The sequence below is a fragment of the Grampus griseus genome (genome assembly GCF_964374135.1).
Source record: "Grampus griseus genome assembly, chromosome: 8".
Classification (NCBI taxonomy): Eukaryota; Metazoa; Chordata; class Mammalia; order Artiodactyla; family Delphinidae; genus Grampus; species Grampus griseus.
In genome coordinates this window covers 25,479,727-25,500,106 of record NC_139002.1, presented here as the reverse complement: position 1 = coordinate 25,500,106, position 20,380 = coordinate 25,479,727, and the positions used below count along the sequence as shown (strand labels likewise).

The 20,380-nt window shown below is 38.6% G+C and overlaps 1 protein-coding gene across 3 annotated transcripts in view; it reads right to left on the bottom strand.

Moving 5' to 3' along the window:
* The window catches only part of ALKBH8 (alkB homolog 8, tRNA methyltransferase), a gene marked incomplete at its 5' end in the record, with an annotated part of 70,982 nt that extends 51,274 nt beyond the window's left edge, over positions 1 to 19,708 (bottom strand). Inside the window, 7 exons of one of the 3 annotated variants that reach the window (XM_082660333.1) lie at positions 1,876 to 1,946; positions 3,061 to 3,165; positions 5,209 to 5,304; positions 6,345 to 6,476; positions 9,192 to 9,429; positions 12,907 to 13,042; positions 19,587 to 19,708. In XM_082660333.1, coding sequence (XP_082516459.1) covers positions 1,876 to 1,946; positions 3,061 to 3,165; positions 5,209 to 5,304; positions 6,345 to 6,476; positions 9,192 to 9,429; positions 12,907 to 13,042; positions 19,587 to 19,708 — 900 coding nt within the window. Of the gene's footprint in view, positions 1 to 1,875; positions 1,947 to 3,060; positions 3,166 to 5,208; positions 5,305 to 6,344; positions 6,477 to 9,191; positions 9,430 to 12,906; positions 13,043 to 16,550; positions 16,794 to 19,586 lie in introns of those variants that run through there. The other 2 variants (XM_082660334.1, XM_082660335.1) reach the window with 2 other exon arrangements.
* Positions 19,709 to 20,380: the final 672 nt, after the last annotated feature.

Sequence of the window (20,380 nt, the reverse complement as noted above, 5' to 3'; positions counted from 1 at the left end):
TGCGTGGGCTTTCTCTAGTTGCAGCAAACGGGGGCTATTATTTGTTGCAGTACACGGGCTTCTCATTGCAGTGGCTTCTCTTGTTGCGGAGCATGGGCTCTAGGCGCACAGGCTTCAGTAGTTGCAGCACACAGCCTCAATAGTTGTGGCACACGGGCCCAGCTGCTCCGCAGCATGTGGGATCTTCCCAGACCAGGGCTCGAACCCATGTCCCCTGCATTGGCAGGCAGACTGTTAACCACTGAGTCCTCTCCTCCCTCTTGGACCTCCCTCCCACCACCCCCATCCCACCCATCTAGGTCATCACAGAACACCGAGCTGAGCTCCTTGAGCTATACAGCAGGTTCCCACTAGCTATCTATTTTACACATGGTAGTGTATTTATGTCAAACCTTATCTCCCAATTCTTCCCACGTTCCCCTCCCCCCCATGAACACATGTCCGTTCTCTATGTCTACATCTCTATTCCTGCCCTGCAAATAGGTTCATCTGTACCGTTTTTCTAGATTCTACATATATGTGTTAATATACAATATTTGTTTTTCCCTTTCTGGCTTACTTCACTCTGTATGACAGACTCTAGGTCCATCCACATCTCTGCAAATTACCCAATTTCATTCCTTTTTATGGCTGAATAATATTCCATTGTACATACGTATCACATCTCGAAATGTCATTGGACATTTTGGTTGTTTCCATGTCCTAGCTACTATAAACAGTGCTGCAATGAACAATGGGGTACATGTGTCCATTTCAATTATGGTTTTCTCAGGGTATATGCCCAGTAGTGGGATTGCTGGATCATATGGTAGTTCTGTTTTTAGTTTTTTAAGGAACCTCCATACTGTTCTCCACAGTGGCTGTATGGTTTACATTCCCACCAACAGTGCAAAAGGATTCCCTTTTCTCCACACCCTCTCTAGCATTTATTGCTTGTAGATTTTTTGATGATGGCCATTCTAACCAGTGTAAGGTGATACCTCATTGTAGTCTTGATTTGCATTTCTCTAATAATTAGAGATGTTGAGCATCTTTTCAAGTGCCTCTTGGCCATCTGTGTGTCTTCTTTGGTGAAATGTCTATTTAGGTCTTCTGCCCATTTTTTAATTGGGTTTTTTTTTTTTTTATATTGAGCTGCATGAACTGTTTGTATATTTTGGAGATTAATCCTTTGTCCGTTGCTTCATTTGCAAATATTTCCTCCCATTCTGAGGTTGTCTTTTCGTTTTGCTTATGGTTTCCTTTGCTGTACAAAAGCTTTTAAGTTGATTTCTATCTAAAATTCTATCTGCAGTTTGCAAGGATTGCTTTAAATCAGACTTTTGATAGCTTCTTTAGCAGTTCAAATAAAGTACAACTATTAAAAACAAGTCAATGAATAAACATGAACCTCTTATTATTCATTTGTAAAGATAAGGACATTACCCTCTACTACTCAAAGTTGTTGAAGGGACTGAATCATATACTATACGTGAAAAAGTTTATCACAATTCCAGACACTTACATTTTAGTTTTGTTTCTTTCATCTATAGCCTGCAGCTACTATCTTTAGCCACTAGATGGTAATGCTGCTACAGTAAATTATTGCAAAATGGAAGTCTGGATTTTATTTAACTTCTAAAAGTAAAATGTAAAAATTAACTTACAGGACTTTTCCTGGCATCTGATGAACTGATAGATAAAACTTTGGACACCTAAAAGAAGAGACTGTGATAATTTCACAGTCTGTAAGAAATGAAACTGTTAATGGTGCCTTTACATTTCATTTTTAAATCTTAATTCACTTGGATTAAGAAATGTGAGAAATCCTATGAAAAGGGCATTGTATAAGATAAGGCATTTGTTGATAGCTAATAAAAATGTTTGAATATTTACCTCTGACCCCAAACTGAGAGAAACGATCTCATCCTCAAACGCAGAATGTGTGTCAATATGAGCAGGAATTCCTGAGATGGAAGATAGGATAACAGGTCACTTCATTTTTCCTTTTAGTAGATTTAAGACAACTCTAAATATAGCCTCATAGTATTAGAGTGAAAACATCATTTGATAAACTGGAACGTACTGTAATTTTAGTTAAAAGGAAACATTTAAGGTCAATGTGAATAAAATTAAACTAAGTCTAAACTAAAAATATAACTTCATGTTAAAGCACCATTGTGACCTGACTGTAAAATCAAGATTTGAGAGTCACTCCTTAACTAGAACATTTACTCAATCCCAGCCCAAGAGGAAGTGTGAAATATAACTAACAAAGTCATTTTGACCTCTGAATACTGGATTCCCAAGTACCTGTAGAACAAAAACAACAGCCAGGTGTGAAGACTAATCTTACCAATAACTAAGATATGGCTTCTTCCACCAGTCTCTCAATCTATGTTAAATGAGTATCTCTTACTTGAAAGGAACCTTGCTACATGGTGAGGGTACCTAAACCTAGTAAGACACAATCTCTGTCCTCAAGGAGCTTATAGACCAATGGAAAGACTGATAGGTAAATAAGCTATCATAAAACATCCTGATAAATGCAGAGAAGGAAAAAACGCCACAACTCCTGCCATTAATAAAACCCTCAATATCATTTGATTAGTACAAATATCAGACGAAGATGCTGCTAACAAGTGCAAAAAATCAATAACCTAAAGATTTTTTACTAAAATGTCATCCTAGAATTGTCTTCCACATTCTCGACAGAAGAGAAAGAAGAGCATGATGATCCAACCAGTTAGTCTTCTTCTATGTACCTGTAAATTATTTGATTTCTTCCACTTTACATGCCTCCTTTGTTTTTAAAGCAATCTTCTCCCTCTCTAAAAAAAAAATGTTGAGGGAGAACAAAAGAAAATCACAAATAGCAACTGTGTCTGTTTACACTTAGAGATGCAAATTCCTCAAGAGACTGAGCGTAGACTTGCAAATGGATTGAAATCAACACAGGTAACAAACATAAGCGTATTAAGAGTCAGTTCGAGCTAAAAAATACTATCTTTGATCTTAGAGTTATATAACCCACTTAGTTATGAAATATATGACTGGAATTTTAGAAGAAGAAATATTCACCATGCCCAGGTTCATACTGGTTAACAGTCAGTTGATCAGGTTTATGTTTAATGAAACCTTCCTTCAACCATTTCTCCAAAATGCTATCACAAATGTCCGGAAGACCTGAAACCAGTAATCATAAAGGTGAAACATATTAAAATATTTACTTTGCATGTTTTACCCAAGAATGAAAAAATAGTCACTATGATAAAAATCACACAGCTTTGGGGCTTCCCAGGTGGCGCAGTGGTTGAGAGTCCGCCTGCCGATGCAGGGGACACGGGTTTGTGCCCCGGTCCGGGAAGATCCCACATGCCACGGAGCGGCTAGGCCCGTGAGCCATGGCCGTGAGCCATGGCCGCTGAGCCTGCGCGTCCAGAGCCTGTGCTCCGCAACAAGAGAGGCCACAACAGTGAGAGGCCCGCATACCGCAAAAACAAAACAAAACAAAACAAAACAAAATCACACAGCTTTTAGTTTAGTGGTCAGATCCAAACATAACAGTAAACTCACAAGCAAAGTAAAATTAAAACAAAATTTTAAGAATCTTTTAAAGTTATTTTATTGATTTTATCAAATAAAATGTACAAAAGAACAATTTTGCAGACAACAATTTTGGTATTTTGTAAAACAGAAATAAGATTATAACATTTATGATATTATATACTGGAAATTATCCTGACCACTTTCTTTTTTGTTATTTTAAATTATTAATTTACTTTAAATTTAATTATTTTAAATTATTTCTCTTTAAAAAACATGCTTTTCAAAGTGGAACTAACTTACTTTTATTGGAGTCATAAATGTTATTTCATGAGGCAAAGGAAATATTTAAATAAGATTAAAGTCATAAAAATACAGATAAATTTAACTCCAATGAACAATTCTACCAAAGGATTAATATCCTGATTATGTAGCAAATTCTTATTAATATATTTGACCACCCATTAGAAAAAACTGGTAAAGAAGATGAAAAAGAATTCACAGAAAAGGAAATAAAAATGGCCAACCTCACTAGTAATCAGGTGATTATAAAGTTAAAAGTTTTACAATATCACATGCTGCTAGGGGTAGGGGGAAGGAGGTGCACACTTCGTGAGAGTATGTTGGTACAGCTTTTTTAGGGTGCAATTCGTCAGTGTCTATTGACATTTTTAAACGAACATAACTCTGACACAATTCTAATTTAGTAGTTTCCCTTGAGCAACTCTTGCTTTAATGCATAAAGAGGTGTATACAAAGATATTCACTGCAGCACAACTTGTAACAGCTAAAAACTAGAAATAGCCTAAATGTCTAGCAAAAGGAAATTAACTGAATAAGCTATTATTGAACATTCAGTAAAATGAAAACCTATATAAGATCTCTAAGACATATTGTGATAATGTGGTAATATATGAATATACAATTTATAACATACAATGTAATACTACATGTTAACACCTATATACGTTTACAGGTTATTTGGATGTAAACTCATTTATAAGGATTGAAATAGTATACACTAAACTGTTAATGGTACTACTTCTGAAGAGGAGTATGGGAGTATGGATAGTGTTCAAGAGAAATTAAATTTAGCTTTATTTATATGTATAACATTTTTAACACAAAACGACACTATTTAGTTAATTAAAATGGTTTAAATTTAATCAACTGTTTCATAAGTTTACCTACAAATGACAAATGAAAAATAATCTCAACCATGATATCCTAATATTATTAATATATTAATTTTTACCAGCCCTTATTATTTATTAACAGTTACTGGGTTTCCCTGGTGGTGCAGTGGTTAAGAATCCGCCTGCCAATGCAGGGGACACGGGTTCGACCCCTGGTCCAGGAAGATCCCACATGCCACGGAGCAACTAAGCCCGTGTGCCACAACTACTGAGCCTGTGCTCTACAGCCCACGAGCCACACTACTGAGCCCGCGTGCCACAACTAGTGAAGCCTATGCACCTACAGCCCATGCTCCGCAACAAGAGAAGCCACCACAATGAGAAGCCCATGCACTGCAACAAAGAGTAGTGTAGCCCCAACTCGCCACAACTAGAGAAAGCCTGCATGCAGCAATGAAGACCCAATGCAGCCAAAAATAAATTAATTAAATAAATAGATTAAAAAAAATTTTTTTTAACGTATAAAAAAAACACAACAATTACTTACCCCCAGGTAATGGCTTATCTTTATCTACATGGTTGTTCTCATAGTGGAATTCATAGCCAAAATGCTTTACTCTTCTGTGTTTTAAGGATTTTTGAACTGTATGAAGAGAAGAAAGTAAACTATTTAGGAGAAAAAGAATTTGATTCCTCATGTATTTCAAAGTCAACTTTATGAATAAGGATTGGTTTAGTAATGGTAACTTTTGTTAACTGCTAAATTATTGTCTTTAGTAAAATGAAACATTCTACCTCATAGCTGCTATTCTTTTAAGTCTAAAATTGAAACAAACTTTTAAGGGTTTCACCCAGTCAATCTGAAAGAGCTAAACATGTCCACTGCCACTCATAAGATTGCTAATGATCTGGAAAAGAGTCAAAGTAACGAATTTGTAAATTTCTCCAGGAGGTTCTTACTACATTATAATGATATGTTACTGAACTGCTGATTCCTCATAGGAAATTTGTCTTAGGGTGGAGAGAACCAAATAAGACAATATAGGGTTGTCCCTGGGTATCCTTGGGGGATTGGTTCCCTCAAATACCAAAATCCAAGGACAATAAAGTCTCTTACATAAAATAGTGCAGTATTTGCATGTAACCTTCATACAGCTTTCACATCCTCCAGCATGCTTTAAATAATCTCTAGATTATTTACAATACCTAGTACAACGTAAATGCTATGTAAAATAGTTGTAAATAACAACGTAAATGCTATGTAAATAGTTGCCAACATGCGGCAAGTTCAAGTTTTGCTTTTTGGAACTTTGTGGAATTTTTCTTTTTTCTTTTTCTTTTTTATTTATTTATTTGGAATTTCTCTTTTTTTTCCAAATATTTTCAATCCATGGTTGACGGAATTCATGGATACGGAACAGACAACCAACTGTATATAAAACAGCTTATAAATGTTAGTTGCACAAATGGTGACTAATAAATATTAATCAGTTTGGAGTTTTAAATTGATACCTATATAAATGCTATTTATTATTAATGCTCTTAAGAATTGTTGGTATGACTTACCTAACATTGTATCCAGGGTACTTTCAGTAATTTTGAGGAAACAGAGTTTTAATAAACCAAAGGAGGATAAGGCATTTTGCAGAAACTTTTAAATACCAGATTTAAAGTTTTACTTACAATTTTGATTGTCTGTATCTTCTGTCCAGTTAACACTTTCCAAAAGCATTTTCTCATCCTCAGAAGAAATAATGTCTTCTATTACCATGAGGCCTGGAGGCAAGGCTTGAAGCCCCAACTCTTTCCACTGTGCTGGGGAAATGAAATTAAAATAGTCAAAATACAAAACTTAAAGTTCTCATAGACAAATAATTCTGTCCAATAGCCATTTATCAGTTCATAAAACCCCAAACCTCATTTTTAGAAATAAGAATGCTGAAAGGCACACAACATATTAAAAACAAAAAATAAAGGCCAAGATAAAAATTATGGTACATTTTATCCACTGCAATTACCAATAGCAAATAGAACAGTATTTACTTAAATATTTTGTTTGAACACAATTAAGCCACTTTTTAAATCTCACTAAGAAAAAAGGTTTCTCATAATATCTACAGTATGCACCTCCATAAACAAACCAGATACTAAATATTGAATAAAAAAATTTAAATACTCATTTTTGCTCCTATGGTCAAGTAATAGAAGAGTGTAAAACAACAGTATGGTGGTTTCTTAAAAAAACTAAATATAGAGTTGTCATATGACTCAGCAATCTCACTCCTGCACATACATCAGGACAAAACTATAATTCAAAAAGATACATGCACCCCAATGTTCATAGCAGCACTATTTACAATAGCCAAGACATGGAAGCAACATAAATGTCCATTGACAGATGAATGGATAAAGAAGATGTGGTAAATACAAACATACACACACACACACACACACACACACACACACACACACACTGGAATACTACTCAGCCATAAAAAAGAATGAAATAATGCCATTTGCAGCAACATGGAAGCACCTAGAGATTATAATACTAAGGGAAGTAAGTGAGAAAGAGAAAGACAAATACCATATGATATCACTTATATGTGGAATCCAAAATATGACACAAATGAAACAGACTCACAGACATAGAGAATGCACTTGTGGTTGGTTGCCAAGGGGGGTGGGCAGTGGGAGAGGGATGGTTTTGGGAGTTTGGGATTAGCAGATGCAAACTATTATATATAGAATGGATAAACAACAAGGTCCTACTGTATAGCACAGGGAACTACATTCAATATCCTGTAGTAAACTATTATGGAAAAGAATATGAGAAAGAATATATATGTATGTATATATGTATACATACATATATATTCTTTCTCATATTCTTTTCCACACACACACACACACACACACACACACACATATATAAAACCGAATCACTTTGCTGTACACCAGACACTAACACAACCTTGTAAATCAACTACACTTCAATAAAAAATACATTAAAAAAGTACATCTGGACCTAATACAGGATTTCAAATAAAAAACACTCCAAAACTCATTTCATGCAATTTCTTACAGTGTTCAACATGCTGAATGGGGGAAAACCCAAGGACAATATTTTTTGATTAAGACTTATTCCTACAACGTTGTAAAACAACTGTACCCCAATTTAAAAGAAAAAAAAAAGACTTATTCCTAAAGCATACAATTTTCAAAAACTGATCACAAACACAAAATACGAAAAAATCTAGTTTTCAAAATCTGAAAGCTTAAGTCAGATTTAAAATTAAGTACATATTGGATTTCCCCAGTAGCGCAGTGGTTAAGAATCCGCCTGCCAATACAGGGGCCATGGGTTCAATCCCTGGTCCGGGAAGATCCCACATGCAGCGGAGCAACTAAGCCCGTGCACCACAACTACTGAGCCTGCGCTCTAGAGCCCGCGAGCCACAACTACTAAGCCCACGTGCCACAACTACTGAAGCCGGCATGCCCAGAGCCCATGCTCCATGACAAGAGAAGCCACCACAGTGAGAAGCCCGTGCACCGCAACGAAGAGTAGCCCCCACTCACTACAACTAGAGAAAGCCGGCGTGCAGCAATGAAGACCCAATTGCAGCCAAAAATAAATAAATTAAAGAAATTTTTAAAGAAATTTTAAAAATTAAGTACATATAGACACTGAGAATTATAACTTCTAAAATATATCTATAAAGGAGTTAGTTTCCTTTGAACCTTATTTTATAAAACATAAATTTGATCATATTCTACTCTCCTACCCACTCCCAGCATATCTAAACAAAACTCTTTAATTGCCTAAATAGGTGGCAAATGAATATAATAGGAGGAGATTAGAAGTCTAAGTTCATCTCAATGTATCTCATTTCCATGGCTCAGTGGTGAAAAGATGTAATAATCCCTGCAGCAATTCTGTAAATCAGTCTACAAAGCTTTTATTTAAATTAGTTAACTTAATTAATTTAAATAAAATTAAATTTAAAAACCAAACAATCGTGTTGGACAGTACAGATATAAAATATGAACATATTTCCATCATCACAGAATGTTCTACTGGACATCGCCACTCTAAAGCTTTGGGGATCTTTGGTAGCTAAAGTTGCTCCTCCATAATCATGAACCTTGGCACGTAATCATTTGGATCACAATTAATTCCTAAGTGATTCATTGAAAGCTTCTGGGTAGACACTGTAAAATAAATTGGTGATCTAAATCCTCAACAATAAATTTTGAAAGACACAATTAGATAGCAGGGCTCCAAAATAACATGCATACATAATAAATGTACTGTTAGGTTGGTAAGCTATGTCTAAATCACCTCCCTTCAACTAGTAGTCCCATGCCTGTACAAACTAGGCACTTAAAGAATGTTTGTTAAACAAAAAGGGGTTGCTTAACTGACATTCAATTCTGTTTCACAATAACTGAAACTTCCAACTGAGGTAAGAAAAGAAAACACACAAAAGCAAAAACCATTTTTAAAAAGATACCTGTATGATATACCTTTTTCCACAAAATTCAAGTACAGAATAATCTTTTGTCCTAAGTCATCCACTATTTCTTTTCCATTGAGAGTATCATAGGCTTTCTTGGATTCTTCTACAGTTTTGTATCTTACAAATGAGTAGGGCTTATTAGGTGGCATTAAGAGAGCATCCACCAATCCACACTTCTCTAACACCAGGAGCAGTTGGTTCCTACTCACTCGGTTACCCAAACCACCATTGGCAACAATCAGGCTCTAAAAAAAACAAAAAAAAGAAAGTAACATGAGCAATTGATATCAATCTGTTATTTTTAAATGAAATTTAAAAATAAGATATTGTAAATAATACTGATTTTTAATAGCCTTTTCAGTAAAACATTCATTTCTTAATGACCATATACATACAAATTAAAAGATAACTTTCACTGCTCATAAATTTAACACAATGAAACAGAAAAAGGAGGCAGAGAGAAGAAACAAGGATTTACATAATACTTGCCTTTTTTTTTTTTTTTTTTTGTGGTACGCGGGCCTCTCACTGTTGTGGCCTCTCCCATTGCGGAGCCTGTGCTCTGGACGTGCAGGCTCAGCGGCCATGGCTCACGGGCCCAGCTGCTCCGCAGCATGCTGGATCTTCCCAGACCGGGGCACAAACCCGTGTGCCCTGCATCGGCAGGCGGACTCTCAACCACTGCGCCACCAGGGAAGCCCAATACTTGCTTTTTTGCTAGACACTGTGCTATATGTTTTTACCTACTCAATCTTCATTAACATAATCTTCACAACAATCCTACAAAGTGGGTAATATAAGCCCCACTTCATACAGAAAGAAACTAAAAATCAGAAAAATGAGGTTAAGATGGTGATTAGTTGGAGCTGGGTTTCAAATTTACTTCTGTCAGTTTCCAGAATCCATACTTTTTGATATAACCATTATACAATGTTTACTAAAAACTAAAGGTAAAGGTACTGGCTGGAAGAAAAAAACAATTACAAGTTCTATTGAACATAAAACAGGAAAAATTTCCTCTGTTTGTGGGTTATTCAGTCATTTTGCAATTAAATTTTTTTCCTTTGTAAATATCATGCTTACTTCCTGTCATTTGCAATCCTGTTCAACTTTACTCAAGGAATTAGGTAGGGGAGGTTTTCTATTTTTATTCTGATGCTTATGGCCTAGTGCCATTATAGTCTCTGTACTTAAAAAACATTCTACACAGCATTAAGATCTTTAAACTCTGTAGCATAACAAAAGTAAACAACTGATGGCCTACACTCATCAGTTTCATCATTTATACCAGGTATTGGCAAAACTTTTCTGAAAAGGGCCAGATAGTAAATATTTTAAGCTTCACAGGTCATATAAGCCTCTGCCACATAGTCTTGTTTTATTCTTAAACAACCCTTAAAAATGGAAAACTCATTCTTATCTCACAAGCCAGATTTGACCTGAAGACAGTAGTCTGCCAACACCTGATTTATGAGTGTAGAACATAATGTTTTAGCTTCATATGCATAAAATGGGAATATCTAGAACACTGTTTTAAAAGAATATAAAACAATTATTATAAAATTGGATAATAGGGCTTCCCTGGTGGCGCAGTAGTTGAGAGTCCGCCTGCCGATGCAGGGGACGCGGGTTCGTGCCCTGGTCCGAGAGGATCCCACATGCTGCGGAGCGGCTGCGCCCGTGAGCCATGGCCGCTGGGCCTGCGGTTCCGGAGCCTGTTGCTCCGCAACGGGAGAGGCCGCAGCAGTGAGAGGCCCGCGTACCGCAAAAAAAAAAAAAAAAAAAAAAAATTGGATAATAAGTAAAGCTCTGTTCTTTCATGGGGCAGCCAATACTTTATATGTATGTAAGTATACACACACACACTAATAAACACATTAATACAATACTATAAAATATGATTAAAGCTTCTAGAGATCTGAAGAAAAAAGTCAACCTCAACCAGAAACAAGTTTCAGAGGCAGCAAAGAAACTTAACCCATTTCTTTTCTTACCACTTGTCTTCACAACCCCTGTAAGGGGAAAAAATGCCAGTTATGCTTGAGAATTGATGAAAATAGGGTATATCATAAATCTTCTGAATGCCTCACAGCCTCAGTGGTCTTGGCAGGAAGTGCGTGCAGACATTAATTTTAATCTATTATCCACTCCATCCTTTTTTGAGGGATTTGGTTTAAATTCTCTGAAGTTATTGGGTTTGTTTTTTTTTTTCATGTATATGTGCTTTTATTGAAGGTGTACTTCAGGAAAGGAAAAATTCTCCATCATGCTCGTTTTTTTGGATGATACCTTACAACTGTTTCTTCAGTGATTAGCGCTTGATGAAGATTTCGCACCTGCAAAGCACACTGCTCGTCCGCCCCATCCAGGCACTCCTGCCCTCTGTTGCAGAGCCAGGCCACAGGAATGCATCTCCCACCACAGGCAGCTTGCCTCATCACGTTACACTGTATTTCATCGGTCATGGAGCCCCCGAGCCCCCAGTGTGGCCAGCACGGGTGGCAGGAGCAGAAGGAGCACCTGGCGTCTCATGGCTGCGAGGGAACAGTGCAGGAACCTGGGCGTGAGGCACACTGTGCGTGGATGCCACGGGTGAGAGGGCCTGAAGTTATTAATATTTAAGAAAATATAAGTCTGGGCCTTTTACCTGCTAATATTAAATCTCCCTAAATAGAGCACTCATTCCTAAACTATGATGCAGTACGGAAGACAGAAAAAGCATTAGAGAAGAGTACTGGTCTGAGAATCAAGAGGTCTAAATTTTAATCCCAGCTTCACCTCCTAAATTGTATGTCTTTGGTCCTCAGTTAGATGCTAGCTAAGCTGCCTTACTACTGTTATCCTATATCTTTACAACCAGAAAGAATATGATAAGAATACTTTACATTCATGTGGTATTTTAATGACTAAGAAGTACTATCATATACGTGTTCTCTTTAGAATGTAACAATCCAATGGAATAAAAAGTATGTAATACTATGTCCTTACAAATGAAGAAAGCTGAAGTCAAAGGGTACTGCTCATGTACAAATATGTGGAGAAGCTAAGAGTTAAAATAAGTTCTTCTCATTCATAGCCCAGGAAGAGTTTGTGTGTATATGTGTGTGTGTGTGTGTGTGTGTGTGTGTGTGTGTGTCTGTGTGGAAGGCGGGTGGGGGGGTATCTATACATACATACATATATATCATTTAATCATTGCCCATAAGAAAATAAAAAGGCTTTGTAAATGAGGTCTCATAAATAAGAAATGTTTCACAGCATATAATCAAATACTTTATAATAGAGATGAAGTTAGGAATAGAAGAAAGAAGACTGCATTAGGGTACAAAAGATCTAGCTTTAGGTTTCTATTCAGCACCTTATATCAATGGACATATCACAACCTTTCAGAACCTTAGTTTTCTCATCTACCTCATAAGGATTTCTAGGGAATTAAATATAATAATGAATATAAGTATGCTTTGTAAACTGTAAACAGTTGTATAGTGTTATTGTTATTAATACAGAATTACAACTTCCTCAGTGGAAATTCAAACTATACTAGGCTATGTCCCCAAATAGAAAGTTAGCAGGTCTTATCATATGTATATTTAACACAGATCGTAACACATGATGGAACAATTATAGCCTTCTTCTCTGAGCAATTATTAAGAAATATTACTTAGAACACACTAACATGGCAATACATTTACATTCAAATGATAATAATAGTTTTAGGTCACCTGAGTAGCATAGGATACTGTCTCAATGCCTTCATGTCTCAGCAAAGTATGCCTGGCTTTAATCTGTTTCCTTAAGAACTTCTTCTCAGTTTTACTGAGTTTGTAATTACTTTGGTGGTTGCTGTCCATGGCAATACTTAAAAAAAAAAAAAAGTATAAAATGTCAACCTTAAAGAGTCCCAAGAAACAGTTATAATAATACTATTCATGTATTTTATAGTTTATAAATATTTCTATGCGATAATTTTTAAATGGTTACCATACTTGTCACCAACAAAGAGAAGTGAGAACAAACAGATGCATGGACAATAAAGGAATATTTAAGAAGGTAACAAAGAAGCAAGAACATCTAATAGCATCTCTGGTAGGTTCTACAAAACATGTCAATGCTTTAGTGCTATTAAGTGAGATATTTTCCCACATGCGTTCCCTTTACTTATGAAGTCCAAGGTAAAATGTGCCACAAACAAATCTCACAACATAATGTTAGGAAAGGAAAAAAGGGAGAAACAAACAGACAAAATTTACAGAAGAATATACAGTATGATTCCATTATATAAAGTTCAAAATCCAAAAGTAAGCCATATGTTGTTTAGAAATACATATGTAGCATAATGCAAAGAAAAGCAAGGAAATGATAAACACAAAGTTCAGGAGAGAAGTTATTTCATGGGGGGAGGACAGAACTGTGATATGAAAGGGACACATAGAGGCATCAAAAATATTTAAGCTAGGTGGTGGTTTAGGTGTTTGTTTTATTATTTTTAAGCTATATGTTATATATTTTTGTATCTATAATTTTTAAAATAACAGGTATAAGAACCCCATAGAATTGTGTTTTCATTTTTTTTGAAATATGTCAATCAGCAAGTAGTTACTGAGTGCTATTCCAAAAAAGGTCTTTGCACTATCCAAATCAGCACCCTACATTATGCTTTATTATAGAAGTCTATTTTATTTTGTTCACAGAACTTAACACAATTTGTGATGATTAATTTGCTGGCTTAATTCCTCCATCAGGATGTAAACTCCAAGGAATGCCAGCACACAGTAGGTGCTCAACAAAAATTTGTTGAAGGGATAAACAAATGATAATGAGTGAATATACACATGCCTACTTATGGTCTCAGCACTCTATAGCATACAAATATAATACATAGTTTATGCTTTCAACCAGTTTATAAGTTAGTTGAGGAAAACAAACATTAAACAATGAAAGAATATGACGTGTCTTTAGATAATTAAGTGTTAATGGTCTTTAGATGTGATACAAATTAGAGACAAAAAAGATAAGATCAATGTCAACTGGAAAAGTTTGGGAGAACTTCAAAACAAAAGGGGACTTGAGCTGAGTATCAAAGGACAAGAAATATACAGTCACCTGGAAGGGAGGGTATCCAGTGAGGCAATAAAGAACAGAAGCTAAAAATAGAAATAGATGTGTCTGGCAAAGACAGTGAGTAGTAGACATAATTTTTTAGAGCAGAGAATATTGGCTTATCCACTGATTCCACTCTTCACCCACTTGAAAGTCTTCAAAGTTAGCAAATGAAATAAGTTTAAGAAGTTAAATAAAATTATATTCCAGGGACTTCTCTGGTGGTGCAGTGGCTAAGAATCCGCCTGCCAATGCAGGGAACACAGGTTCAAGCCCTGGTCCTGGAAGATCCCACACGCCGCGGAGCAACGAAGCCCGTGCGCCACAACTCTGGAGCCTACACCCACGAGCCACAACTACTGAGCCTACGTGCCACAACTACTGAAGCCCACGCACCTAGAGCCCGTGCTCTGCAACAAGACAAGCCACTGAAATGAAAAGCCCGCATGCCTCAACGAAGAGTAGCCCCCGCTCACTGCAACGAGAGAAAGCCCACACACAGCAATGAAGACCCAACACAACCAAAAATAAATAAAATAAATAAATTTATTTTTTAAAAAATCAGGGCTTCCCTGGTGGCGCAGTGGTTGAGAGTCCGCCTGCCGATGCAGGGGACACGGGTTCGTGCCCCAGTCCGGGAAGATCCCACATGCCGCAGAGCGGCTAGGCCTGTGAGCCATGGCCGCTGAGCCTGCACGTCCGGAGCCTGTGCTCCGCAACGGGAGAGGCCACAACGGTGAGAGACCAGCGCAGCGCAAAAAAATAAAAATAAAAATAAATCATATTCCAAAACAGCTCTCAAACAGTCAAAACTCTAATTATTAATCTTTACGTACAGAGAAAAATGCTGAGACTATTGAAACAACGGCCAGTAATCCAGTTTAACTAATACATGGAGCACATGTGATAGGAGGTAAGGCCAGTAAAACAGGCTGGCTGGACAGCACAATAGGGAAATGAGAGGCAAAAGGACTTGCAATAACCCTGCTTAACAAGTAAAAATGCTGGCCTGATCTAGGGTGAAGGCTGTATGTAGGAAGAAAGGAAATAGGGAGAGAAGGGGAGAGGGCAAAAGAAAAGTTCAAGAATAATCAATAGTCCTGATGACTACTCGGACATGAGGGAGAGAAGAATCAGAGATCAGTTACTAGCAGGACAGAGTCTGAGTGACTGAGAGGCTAGTGATGTCATTCCAAAACTGGAAAGTCAGAAGAGGGTCAGGAAGAGCTGCTCAGTAAGGGAGGTGATAAGTCAGATTTAGGATATAATGTTTGAAGTACCGTTCAGATACACAGTTGCAATGTCTGGCTGGCAGATGAAAAACATAAAGTGGAAAAATGAGAAGAAATGAGGTTAGACAGAAAGGTTTAGGAGTCATCGTTACATAGGAAGGGGACAGCTGAATATATATTTTTAACATTGCACTAATTATTTGTTCTAATGTTTGTCCCCTTCCACTGGACTATGAGCTCTTTGATGACAAGAATTAAATCATATTTTTGTTTCCCCAGAGCCTCCTTCAGTTTTTTGAGACAGTATAACACAGTGTTTAGGGGTCCAGGTTCTAGGTTTAAACCTCAGGTTTACAATTTACTAGCTATATGACCCTGTGCGAGTTACTTACTTATTTCTGTGCTTAGGTTTCTTCACCTATAAAACAGGAAAAATAGTGCCTATTCTTGGCACATAACTCCATCCAAACCCTGCACTAAAAAACTTCACCAAACTCTAGCTTATAGCAGCATAAAGCCATACCCTAGAATGACCCCAGCTCCCCATTAAAATGGCTGCCTGAGAAAACTTAAAATGCTGCCTGGATATTTTACTATTTGTTCTAACATCTCCTAACAATAGGCCCCTGACCTCCTTTCTTTTTTAAAGCACTTATTAAAAACGGCTTACGGGACTTCCCTGGTGGCACAATGGTTAAGAATCCTCCTGCAAATGCAGGGGACACGGGTTCGAGACCTGGTCCAGGAAGATCCCACATGCTGCAGAGCAACTAAGTCCGTGCGCCACAACTACTGAGCCTGCGCTCTACAGCCCGTGAGCCACAACTACAGAGCCCGCGTGCCACAACTACTGAAGCCTGCGCACCTAGAGCCCGTGCTCCACAACAAGAGAAGCCACCACAATGAGAAGCCCAACAACGAAGAGTAGCCCCCATTCGCTGCAACTGGAAAGAAAGCCCGCATGCAGCAGCGAAGACCCAATTCAGCCAAAAAATAAATTAATTAAATAAAATTGCCCAAAAAAAACAGCTTACAGGGCTTCCCTGGTGGCGCAGTGGTTGAGAGTCCACCTGCCGATGCAGGGGACACGGGTTCATGCCCCAGTCCAGGAGGATCCCACATGCCGCGGAGCGGCTGGGCCCGTGAGCCATGGCCGCTGGGCTTGCACGTCCGGAGCCTGTGCTCCACAGCGGGAGAGGCCACAACAGTGAGAGGCCAGTGTACCACAAAAAAAAAAAAAAGAAAGAAAAACCAGCTTACAATTGTGAACATGTATCTCCTGCAACTCAGACATGTCTCTCTCAAGAACCTGAGAACCATTCCTTTGAAATGTTTTTTATTTTGTTTTGTTTTTTTCACGGCACCATGAGGCTTGCAAAATCTTAGTTCTCCCACCAGGGATTGAACCTGCGCCCTCCGAGTGAAAGCACGGAGTCCTAACCACTGGACTGCCAGGGAATTCCCCCTTTGAAATGTAATCATCAGGAAGGACAGGGCCTCTGTCTCTCAGTCTCCGTGACAGGATGGAATCCTAACTTTGACAACTGCCAGCTGGCCTAACTGCATTTACACTGACCCACCCTTTATAATTTTTTACTTCTCCGACTCTACTGAGCACCCACACACACACCCCCTAATCACTTCCACACAAATTGGAATGGAGTTTAGCTCTTTCTCCTACTGTCAATAATTACTAAATAAAGTCTGTTTTCACTGCTTTAACTAATGTCTGGCTGTGTTATTCTTTGACACTGTCTCATAACTTTGTAAAAAGTATTAAATACGTCTATTACTAAATTACTGTTAATTTCCAGAAGAGCCAGATAAGACTTGTTTAGGAAGACCAAGAAAAGCTGAGCACCCTCAAAAGAATTATCTTATTGCCACTCCATTCCAAGATCATCATTTTTGCAGTTAGCAATGAAGAACAGGGATGAATCTACTAAGAATTTTTTTCTAAATATGTTACATGAGCAAAGACTGCAAAGTGGAAGAAATGAGAAAAAAGATGATGCTGAATACATTTTTTCAAGTCTGACACTTAGAGTCCAGCACCAGTAGATGGAGCCTCATAATCACATTTCTGTCATCCCCTTTCCCTTCTTCCTTCAGTGAGGCAATATTACTCCATGTGAAGAAAGACCAGTAGAGTCACCTCACCAAGGAATAGGCTGATACCAGCTGCTGAGATGTGGAGGTGCCCCTTTCTAACAAGGCCACTTCTCTGGCCAAGGGATTTCCCACAAGGGATTTGCACAAAGGCTTGCGTGCTCCTTGCCATGTTACGGGACTGTTATGGGATGTTACAGGAGCCAGGTCACTATTTATTAGAATACCAGCCATGCTGAGTCCAGCCTAAGCACACTCTCCATAGGATAACAAGGGTTTATAAATCACATCTGCTCTGTTAGTAAGTTTAACCCCAACACATCCTATTGGATATTGCCTAAATGGTAATGGTAATATGTGTGTCTATGCTCTCCTTAAATAAGACAGCCCAAATGAACCAAGCAGTATAGACAAATGTTCCTATGCTAGTATGTAAATTAAATTTAATTAATAGCAAAGATTGGAAACAACTTCAATTCCTATCAAATGAGCCCTGGTTATAAAGTACAGTACAGGCATACAAATTATACATACAGGTTTCTAGAACATACAAGATATCAGTGATATGGGTTGCCACCAGGAAGGGAAAACAGGTAGAGTAGGTACAGGAATGAGAAGCTCCTCTTTTGTAAGTTTTGAATTTAGCAGCTATTCAAATTGCATTACCTATTTAAAAAAAATTTTTTTTTAATGATTAGAAAAAATTGACCCATCACTGTCATATCACCTCATTTTAATTCTTTGAAGAATACCTACTCTATATTTTCTAATGCCCTCAGTAATTGTCTTTATTCTGTCTTCCTCCTTTAACTTACTAGGAAGGTAAGCTCTATGAAAGTAGAGATTCTGGGACTTCCCTGGTGGTCCACTGGTAAAGAATCCACCTTACAATGCAGGGGACGAGGGTTCAATCCCTGGCGGGGCAACTAAGATCCCACATGCCGCAGGGCAACTAAGCCCTCGCGCCACAGCTACTGAGCTCACGTGCTTCAACTTAGAGCCCTCGTGCAGAAAACTACAGAGCCCACGCACCCTGGAGCCGACGCGCCACAACTAGAGAGAAGCTCACACGACAAAGAAAGATCCCGCATGCCTCGACGAAGATCCCACGTGCCTCACCCGAGCCGCCAATAATAAAGTAAATAAATAAATAAATAAGAAATAAGAAAAAAAGAAAGTAGAGATTTTTTGGTCTGTATTATTCACCCTGTAGCACTCAGCACGTAGAACAGGACCTAGCACCTAGGAGTTACTCAATAAACGCTTACTGAGTAATCCTAAACTTATTAAACTTGCCATCTTACCTCCTAAACCTCTTTGCCAGGATTCTGAGCTTGGTGGCCCTCTTCAATGTTTTCATTAATATCTAATGTGTATCTCTATCCCTGCAATTTTCACATTATATTATAATTCCCTGTTTGTGTGCTGGGCTCACCCAGAAGGCTGTGACCTACTTGAAGGCACATCACTTGAGTGCCTAGAGTTCAGCAAGTACTCAGTAAGTATCTGTTAAATGAAATCAGCCCAAACTATAGGCTCACAGTACCACAAGCCCAGGGGTCTCCGGTTTTACTCAAAAAAGGGCATAGGAAGATTCAGCTTTGTAAGCTACCAGACCACCAGCAACATCCTTTCTTCACTGCATTGGCAGGGTCAAAAAAAACCCTAAAGCTAACACCACTGACCAACACTCCTCAGGTTGCAACCGCCTGTCTCCAACCCCAAAAGAAACAGAACATTGACACAGACACAACGTGAGCACCCGCAACAAATACAAGCACGTGCACCTCAAACTCTGACAGGACCACCCCATGCACAGACAACCTACTGCCCACGGACCATCCCTCCTCTCCCTGGTGAGGTCCGAAGCTCTTGAGGCAGATAGAGGAGACCGGAAGAGGCCAAAAAGAGAAAACGGCGATTTGCATCCATCATGTCCGCCAAGAAGAAGTGCCACAAACCTCCGCCTTGACTCAGGCTGGGTTCTCGCCACGCGGGTGCTCTCTCCTTCGGCAGTTTCTCCCACTCTATCCCCAGAAGCCGCAGAGGGTACAAGCACATCAACTCTCCTGGGCGCAGCCATGTTGGAGAAAACTGCACTACATTTCCCATGAGTCTGCGGGGAGATGACCGGCGTTCCCACAATCCCTTTCGCCTCCCAGAGCTTTTAGTGCCTGTTTCTCTGCCAAGAGTCTTTGACTAGAGAAGGGCTTGCTCTCCGTTACAGTGAAAATTAGGTTGACTTTTGCGAGGGGCATAGCAAGGGTTGTTAGTGCAGCTTATTTGGGGTAGCTCCCCAAATGGACATGGTCAAACAGGTTTCTGTCCCTCGGTCCCTGAGTAATGACCCCCTCCGCCTTGGGCTCTGTGCGTCTTACCTCCTGAGTCTTAAGGGAATGGGAGAGAAGCTTGGGGTCTGAAAGATGACACCGCATAGACAAGAGAGTGGGAGGTGAATATGCGTGAATGTGCCAGGGGAATGGTGAATACTACCGGGTGATAGAAAGATGTGTGGAAGAATGTTGAGGGAGGTAGGAGAGGAAAGATGGGCTGTGCTACATTTTAGAAGAATTTACGCCATTCTGCTCTGTAGGCCTAAGGGGATCCCTGAAAGAAATTGGGTAATTTGACCGGAGCTTCTGGTGGAAGGTAGGAGGAGAGACTAAAAGAAGACTAGGTAACAGGCTATTGCAGTGGTGAAGTGAAAAGGGAAAAGATTTGGTAACAGATCAGAAATAAAAGACACAGGAGAGGG